General features: G+C 48.4%; 1 protein-coding gene across 1 annotated transcript; it reads left to right on the top strand.

The window, feature by feature from the left end:
• Positions 1-7,621: 7,621 nt before the first annotated feature.
• Ccr7 (C-C motif chemokine receptor 7) lies at positions 7,622-21,671 on the top strand. Its single transcript, XM_090350807.1, has 3 exons — positions 7,622-7,685; positions 15,821-15,870; positions 19,462-21,671. Exons 1-3 carry the CDS (start codon positions 7,676-7,678, stop codon positions 20,536-20,538), a joined length of 1,137 nt encoding a protein of 378 aa, XP_090206933.1. The 5' UTR covers positions 7,622-7,675; the 3' UTR covers positions 20,539-21,671.
• Positions 21,672-22,899: the final 1,228 nt, after the last annotated feature.

Raw genomic sequence — 22,899 nt, 5'->3', positions numbered from 1 at the left:
CCACTCACCTGTGCCCATCCCTCCTTCCCTTTTCTCCTCCTCACCTCACACCTGCTGGTCCTCTGCCTCTTGGGGCCCTAAAGTCTCATTAAGACCTAGAAGGACCCCTACAATTGGAAAAAGACATAGTCTCCTGCCGAATACAGCTCCAGCTACAAAATACTACTCCAGACACACGAAAGGTGCGCATGAGCGGAGGTTACAAGAGTTTCCTTTTGAATTTTCTCATGAAAAAGAAAAAAAAAGAGTCTAGGTAAAGTCAAAACTGAACTTATCTCAAATTCTGGGTATCACTCGGTCTGATTTTTGAGTTCCCCAGTCCTGATGGAGGCCCCACTGCCCTGGGCTTCATGGAAAACAAATCCTGCCAGGCGCTAGTGGTTCATGACTGTCATCCTAGCTAGTCGGAAGGTTGAAATCTGAGGATCACGGTTCAAAGCCAGCCTGGGCAGAAAAATCAGAGATACTTACCTCCAATTATACTTATCTCCAATTCACCACTAAAAAGCCAGAAATGGAGGTGTGGCTCAATTGATAGAGTACCAGCCTTGAGTGAAAAAGCCAAGTAAGAGTATGAAGCCCCAAGCTGGAGTCCTAGGACTAGCATGCATGCACACACAAGGTGAAGGACAGGGAGAAGGTGAAACAGAAGGAGGGAGTGAGGAAAGGAGAAAAAGGGAAAGAGAAATGATGAGCCAGGTACCAGTAGCTCACACCTGTGATCCTAACTACCCAAGGAGGCTGAGATCTGAGGATCACAGTTCAAAGCCAGTCCTAGCAGGAAAGTTTGAGACAAAACTACACTACACACAAAAAAAGGTGAAAATGGAGCTATGGCTCAAGTGCTAGAGAGAGAGCTAGCCTTGAGCACAAAAGCTCTATAACAGTGCCAAGCCCCAGGACAGGGCTGTCTGGGACAGGGCTGGGAATGTGGCTTAGCAGTAGAGTGTTTACCTAGCATACATGAAGCCCTGGGTTCGATTCCTCAGTACCACCTACACAGAAAAGGCCAGAAAGAGTGCTGTGACTTAAGTAGTAGAATGCTAGCCTTGTGCAAAAGGCCTGAGACAGTGCCCAGGCCCAGAGTTCTAACCCCAGGAACAGAAAAAAAAAGGGGGGGGGTGGAAGATGGGGAAAAAGACAAGGAGGGAGAGAAGAAGGATGAATGGGAGTGGAGGGGAAGAAGGAAGAGGAGGAAAAGGAAAAGGAGGAGGAGGAGGAAGAGGGGCAGGAGGAGGAAAAGGGGGAGGAAGAGGAGGGGGAGGAAGAGGAAGAAGAAGAGGAGGAGGAGGAGGCAATGCAATAAAATGGAGATTGGTGGAGGCAAACGTGAGAAGTACAACCTTGAACTTTGCTCATTGAATAATAAGTCCAGAAGGACTAGACACCATAAGATGATCTGGGCAAGGCCGGGAGTTTGGCCTAGTGGTTAAAGTGCTTGCCTAGCATGCATGAAGACCCGGGTTCGATTCCTCGGTACCACATACATAGAAAAAAGCCAGAAGTGGTGCTGAGGCTTAAGTGGTAGAGCTCTAGCCTTGAGAAAGTCCAAGGACAGTGCTCAGGCCCTGAGCTCAAGCCCAGGACTGGCAAAAAAAAAAAAAGAAAGAAAGAAAGAAAGAAAAAAAGATGATCTGGGCAAAGATAGGAAACTGGTATTTTGACCAAGGCTTACTAGACAAGGCAGGACTACATTTCTGAAGGCCTGGCTCCGATCTGACTGCTAATGGATCTCTCTAGGCCGGAGCCTTTGCTAGGATCTCAAGCTCCACCCTGTTCTTTGTGATAGTCTTTCTGAGTCTAGGGTTATGAGAAACTAGGTTTTCCTTTATCATGTGTGTAACCAGGCCATCAGCGGGATGGTTGGCTAGCATGACTGTGAAAGCTAATTCTAGGTCCTGGTTCCCACTCCTACTCAGAAATGTTTGTGCTTAGATACAACTTCCCCAAAGGGCAGTGGCCCATATTCTCGGAGAACAGGGTAGGAAGCAGTCTAAGGGCATCTTTCCCTTGACCTGGTCCCTTCTGTCCCTGTCTAACATCAGCAACACCAACTTGGCCTTGTGGGAAATGCCCTTTAGCTTGGAATCAAAGGTCAAGTCACTTCTTCTCTTTCAAGTCTCAGTTTCTTCCATCACAGAATAGAAACCTACCAAACACAGCCACTCCACAGAAATGTGAAAATATTAGATTCTATTGGATCTGCAATCTTGAGGCCCAGACCATGGACAATTAGGCCTTTAAGACTGACCTGATACTTTTCTGTAAGTGGATGTTGGCTGGGCAAGTGAATACATGGACAAACATACAGACCGGGAAAGAATCCACTCCGAGAAAGGCTTTGTAAGTCACCTGTCTCACACACCACAACAGTGGAAATGCTTATTTCAAAGACATGGCAAACGTGTAAAGTATTTCATGTGCCAAACACAACCTTGCCATTGAGCAAGGAACAAAGACCAGAAATACAGCTGGCTGCTGGAGGTTTATGCCTGTAAGCCTAGCCGCTTGGGAGGTTGATTTGAAAGATCATGCTTCCAGGCCATACCAGGCCAAAACACAGAAAAGCAGAATTAGAGGCATAGCTTGAATGGTAAAGTGTCAGCTGACCAGATACAAGGTCTTGAGCTGAAAGCCCAGTACCACCAAAATATGATTCATTAATTAGTTAATCATTGTTTTTAAGGCCAGAAGTCAGGCCCGTAAGCCACATCACTCCAGACAGAATACCAAGTGAAACTGGGCCCCTCTCCCTGTACTCTGAACTGCCAAGCTGAGTGATTCCCAGAGCGAGCAACCCATTGGAGAAATGGTGAGACTTCTGACCTCGACATTCTAGCCGCCCACCACCACTTTCCTCCCTGCCCCTGGGCCAATCTTGCCTTCCTTTAGACACTCCTTTCCTCTGGTCTCCCTATGTGGCTCCTCCTGCAAGCCCACCTTGGGCATGTTTCCAAGTTAGTCCTTAATACATGGTGGTATAATTGTGTTTTCCACTCTTTTTTCAAATGTCATGAAATACTTAACACCTAAAGTAATAAAGGATAAGTCGGTGAAGACTTTTGTCCATGATGAACAGAGCATCACTAATGGCTCTGCTAATGAATGAACACTTCCTGGTGCCCTTCTCAATTGCACACCTCCATCCTCATCCTGAATTTAAGGTATGCATTCTCACGGTCCTTGACCTTTCACCCCGATTGCTTGTGGATAACGGCCTCTGTCACTTTCCTGTGCTGTTATGGACTAATTATTTGGGTTTCCCCATCCATATTCATCTATTGGAGCCTCAATCCCTAAAATGCCTACATTTGGAAATAGGGTCTCTAAGGAAGTAATTGAGGGCCAGGAGTTTGGCCTAGTGGTAGAATGTTTGCTTAACATGCACAAAGATCTGGGTTCAAGTCCTTAGTACTACAAACATAGAAAAAGCTGAAAGTAGTGCTGTGGCTCAAGTGGAAGAGTGCTAGCCTTGATAAGGCTCAAGGACAGTGCCCACGCCCTGAGTTCAAGCCAGGAGTAGTAAAAAAAAAAATGGTAATTGGGGTTCCGTGAATTTGTAAGGACAGGGCCTGACTCAGTGGAATCCATGCAGGAGAGTACTGGCTCACCTTGCCAGATCTGGATATGCAACTTTCAGCCTAGTGGATAGAAATTGATTTCTGTCATTGCAGCCTCTCAGCCTGTGGCATTTTGTTACAGCACCCCTAACTAACACATCAACAGGTCCCCACACATGTCTAGGCAAGTGGCAGAGACAGAGACTGTGTATGTCCATCTTTGAATCTGTAGGTTCTGGCACCGCGCTATCTGTTGAGTGAATCCATGGGATGACTAAGCAGAGCAAGACGCGTTTCAGAACAGAATGTTTGTTATGGTACTTCTCCTGGTTAAGCTACTGTTAGAACAAGCATCGGACTGAAGAAATTAGGAAAAAGGAAATTGATCTTAAAAAAAGAAAGAGAAAGGAAGGGAGGGAGGAAATAAAGGAGTCGGGGAGGGAGGGAAAGAAAGAGACAGAGAAAGAGAGAAGAAATGAAAGCAGAAAGAGAAGGAAAGAAAGAAAGAGAGAGAGAGAGAGAGAGAGAGAGAGAGAGAGAGAGAGAGAGAGAGAGAGAGAGAAGAAGAAGAAGGGAAGGGAGGCAGGAAAGGAGGGAGGCAAAAAAGGAGGGAGGGAAGGAGGTGGGAGGGAGAGAGGGAGGGAGAGAAAGGGAAAGTCATTCCCTAGAAAGGATGGCATCTTAAGAAAAGGTTGAAGTCAGCTGGGCATGGTGGCTCACACCTGTAATCCTAGTTACTCAGGAGGCTGAGATCTGAGGATTGTAGTTCAAAGCCAGCCTGGGCACTAAAGACCATGAGACTCTTATCTCCAATTAATCACTAGAAAACCAGAAGTGTTGCTGTGGCTCAAGGGGTAGGGCGGTAACATTGAGCTGAAGAACTCAAGGACAGTGCCCAGGCCCAGAGTTCAAGCCCCATGACTGACAAGAAAGAAAGAAAGAAAGAAAGAAAGAAAGAAAGAAAGAAAGAAAGAAAAGGTTGAAGTCCTTCTATGAATCAAACACTGACCAGGCCTCTGATTACTAGCAATGCAGTATCAAACATACCTCATTTCCACAAGATACTCAGGATTTGAAAGGCCAAAGACCAAGTAGCCTAAAGATACCCAGATACAAGCAAGGACTTTTTTTGCCTCCTCCTATGAACATGTTCTTTATACAGATATATCGATATGCACTTAACACTCCGACTAAAGAACAAGAACTTGGAGGACTCACCTTTGAAGGCTTCTAACATATACTACATCTTCACCACAGCTTTCCAGACTCTCTAGACTTCGATTCCAGTATTCCTTCCAGCACTTCTGCTTTGCCAAGTGGCAGCAGTCTCCGTGAGCTGGCTCCAAACTCTCCTCCTCGGGATGTAGCATATGCCTTACGTGAGCTGAGAGAAATCTTTCTAGGATGGAATTTGTGCCCTGTGAAATTCAAGCCAACGATCGAAATATACAAGATCATTTAAGACAATCTGGTTTTAAAGTCCAAACAATGTATTGACTACAACCTTGGTTTTCCTAAGGCACAAAATCCTGCAATCCTAGCTACCTAGGAAGCAGAGTTTTGGGGATTATAGTTAGTGACCAATACAGGCCTCCCCCCCAAAAAAGTTTGTGAGATTCCAGCATGGCAAATGTCTGAGTCCAATAGCATGCACCTAACATCCCAGCAACTTGGGAAAATACAGACACACACACACACACACACACACACACACACACACACACACACACACACACCTCTCAATGGTATTTCTATACATTAGCTATAAGGAATCTGAAAATTAACTTAAGAAATGATTTCCTTTATAACTACCTTGTACATTCACACACACACAGAACAAAATACTTGGGAATTATTTTTTTTCTTTTGTCGGTGGTGGAAACTCTGGGCCTGGGTGCTGTCCCTGAGCTCTTCAGCTCAAGGCTACTGCCCTACCTCTTGAGCCACAGCACCACTTCCAGTTTTCTGGTGATTAATTGGAGACAAGAGTTTCACAGACTTTAGTGCCCAGGATGGCTTTGAACTGCAATCCTCAGACCTCAGCCTCCTGAGTAACTAGGATTACAGGCGTGAGCTACCACACCCAACTAGGAATGATTTTTTTAAGTCAAGTCATGAGTCCATTTCATTTTGATTAATGTCACCCCTTCCTTCCTAGGAATAAAGTTAACAAAAGAAGAAAAAGACTTGCACACTAAAAACCACAACGCATAGAAAAACTTAAAGAAGATCTCAATAGATAAAACTATATCATGTTCCTGAACTAGAAAACTTAATTTTTCTAAAATGGTAATGTACCCTAATCTGATCTACCGACTCAGGGGAATCTCTTTTGAAATTCCATCTGGTTTCATTACAAAAACTGACTCAGACCCTGACATGCACATAAAAAAGAAAGACCCAGAGTAGCCAAAACAACTGTCAAAAATAAATAAATAACCTGGAGCAGTCACAGATCCCACTTTCAAAGCTTGTGCCACAGCTTAGACTTATAGAATAGAGTTGAAACTTCATACAGAAACCATGGATCAGTTAATTTTCAGAAAGATACCCAAGATTGTGCAATAGAGAAAAAATAGAGCCTTTCAACAAATGAAGCGATTAACAACTAAGCATCCACATCAAAGAAGGAAGACAGATACCCCTCCCTCACACTGTATGCAAAAATAGAACAGACCTCAATGAAAGAGCTAATTATTTCGTAAAAAAAAAAAAAAAGCAAAAACACTGGGCGCAGTGGCTCACACCTGTAATCCTAGCTACTCAGGAGGCTGAGATCTGAGGATCAAGGTTGAAAGCCAGGCTGGGCACAAAATGGCCTGAAACTCTTACGTGCAATTAACCTCTAGAAAATGGGAAGTGGGGCTTGACTGGAGGGTAGGTTGGTAGCCTTGAGTTGAAGAGCTTAGGGACAAGATCCAGGCCCAGGGGTAGGGGAGTAGCCTTGAGCTGAAGAGCTCAGGGACAGCGCCTGGCCAAGTTCAAGCCCCATGACCCACAAAAAAAAAGCATAAGGCAAGAAGAACACATATACATAAATCTTTATACACTTGAATAAGGCAATAGTTTCCTACACATAACACCAGAAGCACAAACACCAAAAGAATCATAAATAAATTGGACTTCAATACTTAATATTGTATTTCAAAGAACACCAACAAATAACATCAACAAAAAAAAAAAGATCCGCAGAATGGGAAAAACTAGTTACAAACATATATTATATATATTACACTATTTATTACATTACATGTTAGATATTAAGGGACTTTATCCAAAATAGTAAAGAATTCTCTGGAAGAATAAAGTCCATGGCTCTGGGGTCCCTTGTCACAGTGGCCTTAGAGCCCGGCCCCTGGATGAGGAGGTGTTCTGTGCTTGTCTTGTGCTTCTCCCTCCTCCCCCCCCCCCACCCCCCGCCACACTCCCTCCCCAGGAACTGGAGTTACTAAAACTTTCACTTTGTGGTTGTGTCCTGGATGCCTTGCGTGTCACCCCAGCCCTGACTGTGGGTGCACCCATCCCGGGGCTTTCACGCAGGTGGTATGCGCAGGTGATCCTCTCTCTCTCATCGCTGGTGGCTGCCTGGACAGTAACTAGGGGCTGGGTTGATACTCAGATGAAACTCTTTTAAGGAGTTTCATTCAAAGCAAAAGGAAAGGGGCTAAAGAAAGGTGGCTCAGTGACCCCGAACTTGCCTAGCAAGCACAAAGCCCTCCAACCCCAGGATGGCCAAAAGCTAACAGAAACAAGACAAAAAGGATGCATGCGGGCACATCCCTCTGATACCCTACCCCTGCCTCCACCTACAGCCTGCCATGTGACATTCTTGCCAAGTGGCCCAGAGGGGTTTTCAGCCGTAAAGGACCCAATGGTGATTCAAGGTCCTATGACCTGCCATGGGGCTTTCACTTGCGCACATAACTCACAAGGGCCCCCCCAAGGGAGGCAGCCAGACCCCGGGGGGGAGGAGCAAGGGTGGGAGGGGCGGGGAGAGGGCGGATCCTGTCAGAACTTAAAAGGGGCTTGCACCACTTCCTTCCCAGACAGGGGTAGCTTAAGACAGAGGCTCAGGCCCAACTTTCCTGTGTGGTTTCGGTGGCCCAAAGCGTGTCATGGACCTCGGTGAGTGAGAAGAAACGGACTTGGGGTGTGTGGGGGAGATTGGAGATGGTGGGGTGGGGGAGGCACAGAGGGAGCCTCAAAGAGGAATCAGGAGGCCTGGTGGGAATTGGTAGCTGCTTCTAGAAAATGCCAGGCAGGACAAGAGGACAGGGGAAGGGGGAATGTCTTTCTAAATGAAGGTAGCCAGCCTTGTTGACCTAGATGGAACCTGTCCCAGCTTGGAGATGATGGATGAGGCCTTTGGTGGGGGGTGGGGGGGTTAGGACCCCTGGTCCCACTCTAGCTCCCTCTGGTTTCCCTTGCTAAGGAGGGGTACGAATCCCTGTCCTCCTGGAGTGAGAGGAGGAGCTAGCTGAAGATGTCAGGGCTGGGTGAATGCTGCTTTGCCTTGTGAAGTCCACTGGGCTTGCTTTCTCCCTGTTGCACATCCCACCACCAATTTGGTACCAGCTTTTGGTTGCCTCTTTCAAGCTAAGGGATGGATGACATGGGACAGCCAGGGGATGGGTATTCAGCTTGAAGAAGCCACAGCCAGCCAAGTAACAACTCCTCTCTCCTAAAAAGAAAAGAGAAGGTCCTTCCTCTGGTCTAACCACAGTCTCAATTAGAGAGGATGTGAGGGGAGCCCGAAGGGGTGTTGAGTGGGTCATCCAGCTTCAGACACCCCAGTTATGAATCTCAGCTGCAGAGTCACACAAGACTGAGGCTTAAGAAGGCCAGGTTCCTAGATGGCTTGTCTCTCTCACAAGCAAGGCACCCCGGCAGGCAGCCTCAAAGCCACAAGGGTGGGGGGGTGGCTTTAAAAAGTGAAGGTTCTCGAGGCTGCCCTCACACCCCTCCCTGTCACACCACAGCCCTTCCCTCTCTCTCTGCCTTCCCCCATCCACCCTGAAGTCTGAGTGTGGATACAATGAGAAGCTGTTCACTGAAAGAGATAAAGGGGTCACTCACCCACAGACCATGAACTTGGGGGAGGCAGGGTCTACTCCTTGAGTTTCCCAGGAATTTAGGGGGAAATGTGTATAGGAAAGAGGGAAGGAAAGGGGAGGAAAGGAAGAAATTGAAGGAGGGATAGAGGGGAAGGAAGGGAAGAGAGAGAGAGAGACTGAGACAGAGACAGAGAGAGACCGAGAGGGAGATCACTTTATGTAGAGTTTAGTTTGGAAATCTCTCAGCATCCTTTCTCAGCTAGCCTGCTGTCCGAGCCCTCTGTCTAGGTATCTATCTATCCTAGCTCATATCCAGCCCCAGAGTAGCCACATCAACCCCTGAAAGCCTTCTTCTGCCTCCCCGTATTGACTCTTACATTGGTTGCCAAAGTGGAGAAAAGGCTCTGAATGTGTAGCCCTTGCCAGTTTTCACAGTGTAAAACTCTCCAGCCTTGACTGACTTCAGCCATCATCTGATTTCACACCATCCATGCATATGCCTTAACCCAAAGGGAAGGTTTGGACCCCACTGCTTCTTGCATACATGGGAGTGTCTCCTCTGGATGAGATGTGGATGCTAGATTCTGGGGAGTTGTTACAAGGAGATGGATAACGTTTGGTCCTGCAGGAAGAGATGTTCTCACTTATTCACTCAACTCGAGAGAGTCCCAACCGTCAAACCTGAAATGCTAGTAGCAAAAGAAGCCACTGAGAAGTTTTAATTAAAAAAAAAAAAAAAAAAAACGGAGCTCTGGGCGGTTGAAGGATGGCTGGGCCACAAAGAATCTGTTTTTCTGTTTTCATCTGCCCTGCGGGGAGCCAGAGGCGGGTGAGGAGGCTGGGTTTCTGTTACACAAACTGAAAACTCCAAAGCAGAACTGAGCTGGTCTTTTTCATGATTTGAATGAGCAGCCCAGAGAAGCCCTCTCCTCTTTCCAGAAATGGGGACACCCAGCTCCCTCAGGATGCGCAAACAGCAGCGAAAAGAAAACGGGAGCCCGGGAGACTGGGGTTCTGACCACGTGGCTATGGATGGGGCAGGGGGGCTGATCCCTTCGATGCTGTCATCCAGCGTGGTTGTGAGAGACACTGACACCTGGAATGGTTATGAAGCATTTCTCCCCTTGGCTTGGTACTACTTTTGAGCTTACTGTATGGTTGATACAGGAATTCAGGGATGATCAGTCTGGTAGGAGGAGAAATACATGTGAGTTACCTGCTGTGATACTGAGTTACAGTATCACAGTGAGAAGGGCAAGAAAAGAGGATTGTGAACATATAGGTCAGGAAAACATATAAGTGGGGTTTTGAAGAGTGTGCAGGAGTTGGTTCAGCCAAATAAAGAAGGGGGACAGGGTTTCCATGATGTGGCAGTAACATCAAAACTATTGCCCCATCAGAAGTCAACAGGAAAATCAGAGCAGGAGCATCAGACATAAGAAGTAAAGGGAGCCAGGGGTGGTGGCTCAGGCCTGAAATCCTAGCTACTCAAGAGGCTGAGATCTGAGGATCGCAGTTCAAAGCCAGCCCAGGCACTAAAGAACATGAAACTCTTGTCTCTAAATGACCACTAGAAGTGGGGCTGAGGCTCAAGGGGTAGGGTGGTAGCCTTGAGCTGAAGAGCTAAGGGACAGCGCCCAGGCCCTAGAGTTCAAGTCCCATGACCCACTAAAAAAAAAGAAAGAAAGAAAAAGTAGTAGTAGAGAGAATAAGGTGAACCAGAGAATCTAACAACAACCAAAGCCACTACTAAATAATAATAATAATAATAACAACAACAACAACAACCAACTCCATGTAGTCACACCCATAGCCTGGGAACTCAGTCTCTGGCAAATATGATAAGAAAGAAGCAAATTGGGGAGAGTGGAAAGCAGCAGCCAGGCCAAGGAGGATGATAAGCAAAAGCAGCTGAAGGCCAAGGTCAGGACAACCTTTTAAAGGCTGTGGCACTGCAGGGGAATCCGCCCTCCACCGTGGCAGCAATAGGGGACCTAAACAAGGCTTCTGCTTTTCAAGTAGGTGAGTGAAAGCATGAGAGCTGCATTTCCAAAAGGAGACAAGGGCAGCAAAGCCTATGTCAGTGCAGAGGCAAGGCCAGCTCCAAAACCCTGGGAAAGGAAAGCCACAGATGTAGGCATCCAGTTGGAGAAGAGAGTGAGGGAGGAAGAGAGCCCGTACATCCCAGAATCAGAAACATAGCCAATCTGACTGTCTCATTCAATCACAAATCCATCCCTGAGGGGCTCTGTGACTCTCAGGCCAGTGGCTTAATTTGCTCTGAGCCTCTGTTTTATGACAGTTACAAGGGCTAGCTGGAAGGCGCTGGAAGGGAGCAGCACAAGAGAATAATTAGGAATGTGGCTTTAAGAGTCAGACTGGAGGCTAGGAGTTTGGCCTAGTGGTAGAGTGTTTGCCTAGCATGCACGAAGGCCCGGGCTCGATTCCTTGGTACCACATACAGAGAAAAAAAAAAGCTGGAAGTGGTGAGGAGGCTCAAGTGGTAGAGCTCTAGCCTTGAGAAAGTCCAAGGACAGTGCTCAGGCCCTGACCTCAAGCCCATGACTGGCAAAAAAAAAAAAAAAAAAGAGTCAGACTGGATTCTGGGCACCAGTGACTCATGCCTCTAATCCTTGCTACTCAGGCAGCTGAGATCTGAGGATCACAATTCAAAGCCAACCCCAGGCACGAAAGTTCGTGAGACTCTTAACTCTAATTAACCACTAGAAAACTGGAAAGCTCGCTGTGGCTCAAGAATAGAGTACTAACCTTGAGCTGAAGAGTTCAATGACAGTGCCCAGGCCAAGTGTTCAAGCCCCAAGACCAAAAGCAAAAATAAAAAGAGTCATACTGAAGGACCAGGTGGTAGAATACTTGCCTAGCACGTACGAAGCCCTGGGTTCGATTCCTCAGTACCACATATACAGAAAAACACAGATGTGGTGCTGTGGCTCAAGTGGTAGAGCACTACCCTTGAGAAAGCCCAAGGACAGTGCCCAGGCCCTGAGTTCAAGCCCCAGGACCAGCCAAAAAAACAAAGAAAGAAAGACTGAAGGCCAGGCAATTGTGGCTTCATGCCACAGTTCAAATCCAGTCCAGGCAGGAAAGTCTATAAAACTCTTCTCTCCAATTAACCAGCAAAAATCTGAAAGTAGAAGTGTGGCTCAAGTGGTAGAGTACCAACCTTGATCAAAAAAGTCAGGGGAGAGCACAAGGTCCCTAAGCTCACACCCTAATATGAGAGAGAGAGAGAGAGAGAGAGAGAGAGAGAGAGAGAGAGAGAGAGAGAGAGAGAGAGAGAGAGAGAGAGAGAGAGAGACAGAGAGAGAGAGAGAGAGACAGAGAGAGAGACAGAGACAGAGAGACAGAGAGAGACAGAGAGAGAGACAGAGAGAGAGAAACCTTCAAAACCCAACTCTACTAATGGCTAATCCAGTACTGTACTTCCGTCTCCTTGTTGGTAGTTAGGGTTAATGGTGTTACCCACTGCACAGGACATTTGTGAGGAGAAAATAAGCTTGGACGTGTAGACAGTTTAGTACAGAGTGGGAGCCTAACAAACCCCAATTTAATCACTGGATGAAGCAGTTGGCATCCTAGCACTACAAGACCCAAACAGCTTCTACCCAATGTCTACCCTTCTACCCAATGTCTGACAGGAGGGGTCCCCTCAGGCCTCTAATCTTCCCCCCAGATCCCGTTACCACCTCCCACTTCAGCCTGCTCCCTCTCTCCATACCCAAAAAGAGCCAAGTTGTGTTCGTTGGTATGCAAATTCAGAAAGGACAAGGCTGAGGGTAGCTCTGGAAATTAGCTAACAGGTAGGTAGCCATGACTTTCTGGCCTTGGAAAATGTCCCTATGGAAGCTCTGGGTTAGGATGTGTCACCAAGGAGGGAAAGCAGTCCTCTCCTCCTGGGAGGGAGGTGACTTCAGCTGAGGATTCAGGTTGGAGGGGTGCATATGTGTGTGCATGCATGTTGGTACTGGGGCCTGAATTCAGAGCCTAACTGCTGCCCCTTAGCTTTTGTGCTCAAGGTTGGTGGGCTATCACTTGAGAAACAACTCCATTTTCAGATTTTGGGTGGTTGATTGGAAATAAGAGTCTCATGGACTTTCCTACCCCAACTGGCTTTCAACCACAATTTTCAAATCTCAGCCTCCCTAAGTAACTAGGATTACAGGAGTGAGTGACACTGGAGTTCCAGGGAATTTTCTTTTCATGATGGGTGTTACTGTAAACCCAAGAACTTAGAAAATACCCAATCCCTAGGGCAACTACTCTTCAACCCCAAGAATCTCAACTTTATTAGTTCTAGCTAAGCTGCTCCCCAAGACTAGTTGCTTTATGACTTTGTAACAGACTAGCGTGATCTGACTCAGGGCCACTGCTAGGTCCCTGTGCCACACACCAGAATTCCCCCAAGTTCCCCCGTTATCTGTCTTGAAAATGGCCTATTTGGGACCTGCTCATCCCTCATGGCCAATGCGTCTGGAATAGAAATCACTTACACACACACACACACACACACACACACACACACACTTACCCCAGGCTCCTCTCCCTTGCAACAATAGCAAAAACAATGAGAAGCTGGGTCCAGGAGAAGGGGTGGGAAAAGTAAAATAGAAACAGTTTTTGCTCCTTCTATGTCACCTGTTATAGCTTCTCAAAACTCTTGAGGTTTCTCATTTTCAGGGACAGTCAGAATAAGCTTTCTCTGGAGTAACTGAAAGACTCTGACGTGTAGAAAGAAACCTCGAACGCTGAGCCCCAAGATGAGTCAGGAGAGAGTGGGTGGTGCATTGGACCCTGAAGAAAATGTGGTTGGGTACAGACACATGACCTCTCGCTCAGGAGAAGTAATGGGGAGTAAGAAAGAGAGCATAAGAGAGGGGAGCTAGACAAGGCTACACAGGGCCGTGGCCCGGCAGGTGCTGAGCTGAGCGTCTGTCTCCCAGAGACAGGGCCCTGGTAGGCTGGAGGGTTGGTATCAGACCTGTGGTTTAGGAAGACGTTGTTTAAACATACACACACAGGATAATATGCTGGAGGTGAGAGAAACAAGAATTTATCCATGTGACCATAGGAATGCCCTAGAAATACCCAAACCCAGAATTCCAGCCTCCAGCAACTTAATCTGGAGCCTGTGTGCTGTACTCTGGGTGTTATGCAGCATGGATTCCAGCAGGTGGTGCTGTGACCTAGGCCACAGAAACTGGGCTTCTGCTGATTCCCTGGCCTCCAGAGGGCCCCAGCTTCCAGAACACGGCCTGGAGCAAGGTCCTAAGCAATTCCACTCCCCGCTAACTAAAACTGCAGCTATGACAGGCCTGCAAGTCCTGCCTTTGCATTCACGTGTGCCATCCGAAGAATGGACTTTCTTGAGGCTGGGAACTGAGGCCCAGGGAACAGGGAGGGGTTTACAAAGACCAAGAAGGCACAACTTGGTTTCCAGGAGGATGCTTCCAAACCACGAGGTAGGATGAGACTTCTACATAAACTACTCTGTCCACAGTTTGATGGGCAGAACTGAGCAGCTCTCTGCAGCTCAGGCCAACCCTGTGTTAACCCTGGGTCTCCATCTGCAGCTCAGAGCCAAAAGGGGACCTCCTGTCTTCTAGAATGTGTCCTTCTGGCCTTCCACCCGAGGCCTGGAAGTAGAAAGTAAGGAGAGAATGTGAACATGCACACTGCAGCCATGAGATAAAGGGGTGGCAGAGTGGGGAGGGTGGTTTTATGAGAGATCACTGCCCTCATACTACACTCATGTGGGAAACGGTGCATCCACCCACTCATTCACAAGCACACAATTCTTGGGCAAGCCTTTGATTCTAGGCCTGAAGGAGGTAAAAGAAAAGGGGTCCCTTCCCCAGAGGCAAGCAAAGGCGTAGGCCAAGAGACCAACAGTGCCGAATGAATGTCAGTGAGTGGGGGCATGGGAGAGATCTTAGGGGGACAGTGAATCCCCAAAGCTGTCTCCCATGGTTGAAAGACCAGTAAGTAGCTGGGCACCCGTAATTACACCTGCAGTTCTAGCTACACAGGAGGCTGAGATCTGAAGATTGTGGTTTCAAGCCAGCCCATGCAGGAAAAGTCCATGAGATTCTTATCGCCAATTAATCACAGAAAAAGCCACAAGTGGCACTGTGGCTCATGTAGTAGAGTGCTAGCCTTGAACAAATAAGAGTGCAAGGACAGCACCCAGGCCCAGAGTTTAAGCCCTAGGACTGGCAAAAAAAAAAAAAAAGACCAGGCCAGGAGTTTGGCCTAGTGGTTAAAGTGCTTGCCTAGCATGCATGAAGACCCGGGTTCGATTCCTTGGTATCACATACATAGAAAAAAAAAAAGCCAGAAGTGGTGCTGAGGCTCAAGTGGTAGAGCTCTAGCCTTGAGAAAGTCCGAGGACAGTGCTCAGGCCCTGAGCCCAAGCCCAGGACTGGCAAAAAAAAAAAAAAAAAAAGAAATGCATTCTTTATTTGACTCATCTAACTGTAACCCCTCTGTATATCACCTCTACAATGACAATAAAGTATATTTTAAAAAAAGACCAGTAAGTAATCTTACTCTTCTACCTAGCCCTCCCCCCATCCCCCTGTTTTCTCAAAGACAGAGAGGGAAGGAAGGAGGGAGGAGGAAGGAGAGAGGGAGGGGAAGAGAGAGAGAGAGAGAGAGAGAGAGAGAGAGAGAGAGAGAGAGAGAGAGAGAGAGAGATCCTCTTTTAGTATGAAGTCAATGGCTCCTGGCACTAATGTAGCAAAGGATGGAGACACACACACACACACACACACACACACTTCGTGCCTAGAACAGGAAGGACACCCAGATCCTCTATAATCAGTTGAGAGCCAAAGTAGGCTTTCAGTGAACCCTTCAGGCAGGAGGGAACTGAGATGAGCCAGGGTAGGGGGGAGAAGCAGCTCACATTGCAATCCCTGCTTCTTTCGGGACGTGGGAGTGGAGGAAGAAGAGCACGGAAGGAGGTGAGGCAGGAATACCGGGCAGCAGGCCAGGTGATCAAAGGCACAATCTGGTTCTGATGTTCTCACGCAACAAACTGGGGGTGCCCACAGCTTGGGATGAAAGTTCCCAAGCCTCTCCCTGGCCCCCATCTGTCACCTCCACCCCACCCCCACTCCTCAGTGCTTTCTTAATAACAGAGTCGGGGTGTACCTAGCAATAACCTTTGGCCCTTGTCTCCTCCAGGGAAGCCCATGAAAAGTGTGCTGGTGGTGGTGCTCCTTGTCATCTTCCAGGTGAGTCTCCTGTCACAAGGGCAGCTCAGTCAGTTCCTTCTACCCCCTACCTCCCCTACCTCACCCACCCAAGCCCTAGATACTGGTAGAAGAGCTAGAGGGAAAGCCAAGGCCGGAGGTACACGTCGGACTGTCATTCGTGGAGCTGATGGCTGTCTCCTCTCCATTTGTAGAATGACCCTAGAAAGGCACAGCTGAGGGGCAGGGGGTGTGGCCTAGTGGTACAGTGCTTGCCTAGCATGCACAAAGTCCTGAGTTCTATTCCTCAGTACCACACACATAAGAAAAGCTGGACATGGTGCTGTGGCTCAATTGGTAGACCTCTAGCCTTGAGAAAGCTCAAGGACGGTGCCCAAGCCCTGAGTTCAAGCCCTGACTGAAACTGGCAAAAAAAAAAAAAAAAAAAAGAAAGAAAGAAAGAAAATGGAAGGAAGGAAGGAAGGAAGGAAGGAAGGAAGGAAGGAAGAAGGAAAGCAGGCAGGTACAGCTGAATCCTACACTTCTTTTAGCTCACTTAAGTTCAAAACAGGGAGAACGAGGGGCACTTACCACTTCCTTCTCCATCCTAGCTTCAGCCCCCATTAAAGACTGCCAGGGAACCTGGTTGTTATTGTATTTTACCTTGTTTTGTTTTACCAATATGGAGAGAGGGGAAAAATAAACCATATGTAAAATGCCACCTACAAGCTGAGAAAAAGTTCTTAGATGTTGTCTGGTGACCTGGTTACTACCCTATCACCTACGCTTTATTCTCACCCTTGTTTGCTTTCATGACCTGAGACCCATCTGGTCTCCGGTGGGGGTGAGAGGCAAGAGGACAGGGCCTGAGACACGCTGGGAAAGCAATGGCCCATAGAGCCCACGTTCTGTAAAGGACCTGAACTCTGCAGGAACAAAGATTCCTCAACTCACAAGGTTCCATTTCTTCAGTTCTAGAAAGTACCAAGTGCCAGAGTCAAAGGAAACTGTAACTCTCAGAGTCAAGTTTCCTCCTGTTAGTCAGGGTGGGCCTCTCTGGGGGGAGGGGGCGATGGCCAAGGCCAGCCTGGAAAGGCCATGCTTCAGAATTTGGCTCTTTCCCCTCATCTCAAGGCCAGAGGGGCAGCTTTCCAGGAGCTTAGGCCAGAAGCAGGCCTCAAGCTGGGCCATCTTCCCAAAACCCCATTCCAGAGGCCACCGCACCCCCCCACCCCCCAGCACTTGAGATGCTGCTGGCCCCTCACCCAGTGTGCCTTCTCCTCCCTGCCTTGTTCCTGCTGCTGGACCCCTCCCCAGCCTTGGAAGGGTTGCAGCCCACAGCCCTACCACTTCCACTTGGGGGAAGGGGGGCCCAGACAGGCCGGATGTGGTAGGGCTGTGGGCTGCAACCTTCAAGGCTGGGGAGGGGGCAGAGCAGGAACAAGGCAGGGAGGAGAAGGCACACTGGGTGGGGGAGCACATATCAAGAGATGGGAGGATTGCCTATCAGGAAGGCTCAGAAGCCCCCAGACCCAAAGCCTTGGCCTTACCAGTGAGCTATCCTCTCCTACATCCCAGGCTGCAGCCATGCCCAGGGAAGGAGAAAAGGTACCTGCTAAGTTGGCTTACCAAACTAGCAAGGCCCAAAGAAAAGACACCTGGACCCCATTTTGTTCTCTCCGTGTCCCCAAGCCAGACATGATGATGCACAATCTGGATGATCACTGAGCTGCTAAGAGTCCTGTTTCCAGAGGAGGAAGCATGAAGCTTCTGAGCCAGGCCAGCCCAGGTCCCAGCCCAGCAGAGCCCAGCCAGGCTCATCTATCACTGTGTGGAGATGCAGGCAGGCAGGCAGGCAAGCAAACAAGCAGGGCCCTCCATTGATAAAATCACAGCAAGCTGCTGAATTCTCACCACCAGGCAGGCAGACAGGCTAAAAAAAGCCCATAGCAGCTGAGCCCTGCTGATTGGGATCTGCCAGAAGAGAGAAGCACAGAGGTGTGCGGGGAGAGGACTGGAGTGCAGCAGGAAAGAGCCATGCTTCTTTCCTTCCAGGGGCATAGCTGCCCACACAATGAGGTTACATCTGAGGAGATCTTACACACACACACACACACACACACACACACACACACACACACACACACACACACACACAAGTAGTGTTCAGGTCAACCAGAACTGTAGAAGAGAGACGAACATTTCCAACTTGACACATTTCCAAATGTCCATGGAAATGACAGGAAACCATAACCTGGCCATAAAGGCTTGCCATAAAGACAGGTAAACTGAGACTTGGACTATAAATCTACAAGTAGGGCCGGGAGTTTGGCCTAGTGGTTAAAGTGCTTGCCTAGCATGCATGAAGACCCGGGTTCGATTCCTCGGTACCACATGCATAGAAAAAAGCCGGAAGTGGTGCTGAGGCTCAAGTGGTAGAGCTCTAGCCTTGAGAAAGTCCAAGGACAGTGCTCAGGCCCTGAGCCAAAGCTCAGGACTGGCAAAAAAAAAAAAAATCTACAAGTAAACCCAATGGATAGTAAAAGACCCAAAAAAGAATACACTTGAATCTGATAAACAGGACTCTAAACATTCACATTCTGAGACCACAGGAGGATGTTCTTAGGAGAGGATCACAAGGGCTCGGTAGCTATGTGCATATGATCACACAAGATGATGCTTATCAAAAGGAACTCCAAGAAATGGAAACAAGAGGCTTTAATTTTACTTTTTGTGGTTTTGCTTTTCTTTCCTTTTCATTTTTTTTCTGTTTTTTTCCCCTTTTGCTACTATTTTTGATTTTTGAAACCTTTATATGTAAGTTTATCTGATTTGGGGAGCGGAAGGGGAAGCACAGAAATGGTGGGACAAGAGATCATCTGTGCTACTCACTAGACACTATGTTGAAAATGCACTATACAACTTGTGGGGAAGGGAAAAAATAACTGGGGGGAGAAAAAAGCAAAAGAGGTGATGCTGTTCAAAAAGAAAGACACTCAGTTCCTGACTTAGGTAACCATAAGCTTTGTGTATATCAACTTTACAGTGAAAATTAAAACAAAGGAAAAAAAACAGCTGAGGATTAGGGAAAGGAAATATATTTAACAAGCTCAAGCTTCATCGAACCCCAAGGCTCAGATATTTCCAGGTCATCATTAGCCCACGTGAGGTTAATGTCACAAGACTTGACCAAAGTAGATCCTTGCTAATGAATCAACGAAATGCACAGAGTCTCAGACACTGCTCCAGGCTCTGGAATCTGGATATAAACTTCAACAAGATCCCCAGGTGAATCCAGATGTTTGCTACAATTAGAGAGGTACAAACTTTTAAACCCAAGAGCCCATGGAGAGCTTAAGAACCACACAGATCCATTCCTGAGCTCCCCACCACCCCACCCCACCCCCAGCTCCTCCCCTTGACAAGCTGGTAGCCTCAGGATTCAGGTGAGGATGGAGAATCTGTATTTCCTCTGTATTTCCAGCAGATTTCCCAAGGTAAGGTTGATGCTGCCACTCATGAAGAGAACCACCCTTTGAAAGCATTGTTCTCACCTAACTCCCAGCCACATTCAGACCCACCTGGCTCAACTGGCTTTCTTTTTTCCCCTCTCTTGATTCCTTCCCCTGAAAGGTGTGCCTGTGCCAAGACGAGTCCACAGATGATTACATTGGAGACAACACCACCGTGGATTATACCGCGTTTGAGTCTCTGTGCTCCAAGAAAGATGTTAGGAACTTTAAGGCCTGGTTCCTTCCCGTTATCTACTCGGTCATTTGCTTCACAGGCCTTGTAGGCAATGGGCTGGTGGTGTTGACTTACATCTATTTCAAGAGACTCAAGACCATGACCGATACATACCTGCTCAATCTGGCTCTGGCTGACATGCTCTCCCTCCTGGCCCCCCCATTCTGGGCCTACAGCGCAGCCAAATCCTGGATCTTTGGCGTCAGCTTTTGCAAGGGCATCTTTGGCATCTACAAAGTAAGCTTCTTCAGCGGCATGCTGCTGCTTCTCTGTATCAGCATCGACCGCTACGTGGCCATCGTCCAGGCCGTGTCCGCCCACCGTCATCGTGCCCGGGTGCTTCTCATCAGCAAGTTGTCCTGCGTGGGCATCTGGCTCCTTGCCCTGTTGCTGTCCATCCCCGAGCTGGTCTACAGTGGCCTTCAGAGGAGCAGCAGCGAGCATGCGTGGAGGTGCTCGCTTATTACGGAGCACGTGGAGGCCTTGATCTCCATCCAGGTGGCCCAAATGGTGATAGGCTTCGTGGTGCCCCTGCTAGCCATGAGCTTCTGCTACCTCGTCATCATTCGCACCCTGCTCCAGGCTCGCAACTTCGAACGGAACAAGGCCATCAAGGTGATCATCGCGGTGGTGGTGGTGTTCATCGTCTTCCAGCTGCCTTACAACGGCGTGGTCCTGGCGCAGACCGTGGCCAACTTCAACATCACCAGAAGCAGCTGTGAGCTCAGCAAGCAGCTCAACATCGCCTACGACATCACCTACAGCCTGGCGTGTGTCCGCTGCTGCGTCAACCCTTTCTTGTACGCGTTCATCGGCGTCAAGTTCCGGAATGACCTCTTCAAGCTCCTCAAGGACTTGGGCTGCCTGAGCCAGGAGCAGCTCCGCCAGTGGTCTTCCTGCCGGTACACGCGGCACGCCTCCATGAGTACAGAAGCCGAGACCACCACCACCTTCTCCCCGTAGGCGCCTCCTCTGCCTGGACTCCAGGGGCGTCTCCCAGGGCCCCTAGGGTGGGGACAGGGAGCTGATGCGATGACTCCAGACCCATCCAAATCTGCAGAGAGGAAAGCAGTTCTGGGCCGTTCAGGTTGACTTCATGACCTAAGAAACCACTGAAGACCAATCCATGCTACCTCAACTAAGGCTGGAAGAGACACAGCTGTGAACCTAAGGCCAGAACTGGCAACACACCCAAACCATGGCTGTTGTCCCCAAACCAACAGTCAGAAGTGAAAGCTGAGAAACCATCCACACTCTCTAGAGTGAAGCAGATGGAACGAAGGGGAGAGAAACGAGCTGCTGTATGTTCTAAATGAACCTTCATCTGTTCCAGAAAGAAAATGCAGACAATCAAAGGCAAAGGCCAGGCTATGTCTCCAAGACCAAGATAATGGAGAGATGTCTTAGGCTGTGGAGGAAAGGGAGCCATCCACTTATCAAAGTAAATCTCTAAATCCCTTCCTCTATCTTTCTTTTCAACTGTTGTCCAAGCCAGCAAGAAATGGCTGCCAACAAGCTCGCTCAGAACACACCTGTTCCCCTACGCAGCTCCCTTGCCCTCACCCCTCCTTGCTCTTTGCAGGAGAGCCAGGCTGTTTCCTGCAGCTGGGGCCTCCTACTCAGCCTGAGAAAAGCCATCTCAGTCAGAGCTCCAGAGCAGGGTCAGCTCTCTGCGTGGCTTGGATGGTAAGAGGGGACAGGAAGACCAGTTTGGGGTGAAGGAGGGTGAGAGTGTTGGCTACTGAAAGCCAAAGAAGCTAGGTGCCAGTGGTTCAGGCCTGTAATCCTAGCTACTCAGGAGGCTGAAATCTGAGAATTACAGTTCAAAGCCCGTTCAGGCAGGAAAGTCCCTGGGACTCTTATCTTTAACCATCAAAAAGCTGGGAGTGGAATTGTGTGGCTCCAATGGTAGATCACCAGCTTCAAGTGAAAAAGCAAAGAGACAGTGCCAGTGACCAGGCCCTGAGTTCAAAGCCCCAGAAATGGGCACAGAGACAGAAAAACTCTCAGGTTCTGCTTTCAATTCATTAAGAGAGCACATTTTACTCATGCACAAATAAAAATGTTCCCTTGAGGAAACAACAGCTTTCAAAGACAAAGAGAAATTGGTTTTCTTTTGGTTTTTCTATGTAAATGGCAAATGAGTGTTTGCTGGCGACCCTGCACCCCCACAACCCCCACCATCCCGCTCTCTTGAACATCTCCAGAGTAAAGGGTGTCAGGTAAGGACTGTTGAGACATGCTGTGTGGGACCCTTTGCTGAAGGCTCAGGAGCTGGAGCCCTCCCCACAGACCCCTAGCAATGGCCGTCTCCAAGGCTTATGTCTTTGGCCCGTTCCTGCTGCTGTCACAAAATGACCACACTGGGTAATGGATAAACAATGGAGGCATGTTTCCCACACATCTGGAAGCTGGACAAAGTGCGTGATGTCCAGGCTAGTCCCCCCTCGTCTTTTCATAAGGGCATCCATCTCATTCAGAAGACCTAATTATCTCCCAAAGAGGGCTCCACCCTCAAACACTATGGTGTTGAGATTTCAAGTCCAACAGATGAATGTGGGATGAACACTTCTAACTACTGCAGTGCTGATGCCATTGTGGGAAACACGGAGCTGGGACCACGTGCTGCAACCCACGAGCACACACGCATGCGCACGAACACACACGCACACAGGCCAGGGGTCCATGTCACCAATGCCCATCCAGAGTCTTCATTTGTCCTAGTCAGAGAGAGAGGTTAGTTCAACTTACAATGGGGGCCCAAAGTTTTGGCATCCAAGTCACTCTGAGCCTGGGGAGCGAGGGCTGAGACTGTCACACAAAACGTTGGTTCCAGAGCCCTCTGCCAGCCAATGGCTCATACCTGTCATCCTAACTACTCAAGAGGCTACCATCTGAGGATCACAATTCCAGGCCAGTCCAGGTTGACAAGTGAGGGGGAACATTTATTAATGCCAATTAACCAGCCAAAAGCTGATAAAGCAAGCATCAGCTTAGTCTGAAAAAAAGAAGGCCACGCAAGAGTACAAAGCCTGGAGTCCAAGCTCCAACTACAAACAAAAGCATAGAGCCTCAGATTAGGATGGTGGCCTAGTGGTAAAGTGCTTGCCTAGCATGCATGAAGCCCTGGGTTCAATTCCTTGGTACCACATACACAGAAAAAGCCAGAAGTGGTGCTGTGGCTCAAGTGTTAGAGCTCTAGCTTGAGCATTCCCAGGCCAGTGCTCAGGCCCTGAGTTTATGCCCCAGGACTTGCAAAAAACAAAACAAAACAGAGCCTTATTAAAAATGGATCCTGTCTGGTAATGACCCTCATTCTTTAAT

The sequence above is a fragment of the Megascapheus bottae genome, chromosome 17 (genome assembly GCF_031878675.1).
Source record: "Megascapheus bottae isolate mThoBot1 chromosome 17, mThoBot2.hap1, whole genome shotgun sequence".
Classification (NCBI taxonomy): domain Eukaryota; kingdom Metazoa; phylum Chordata; class Mammalia; order Rodentia; family Geomyidae; genus Megascapheus; species Megascapheus bottae.
This window is presented reverse-complemented; position numbering and strand designations above follow the sequence as displayed.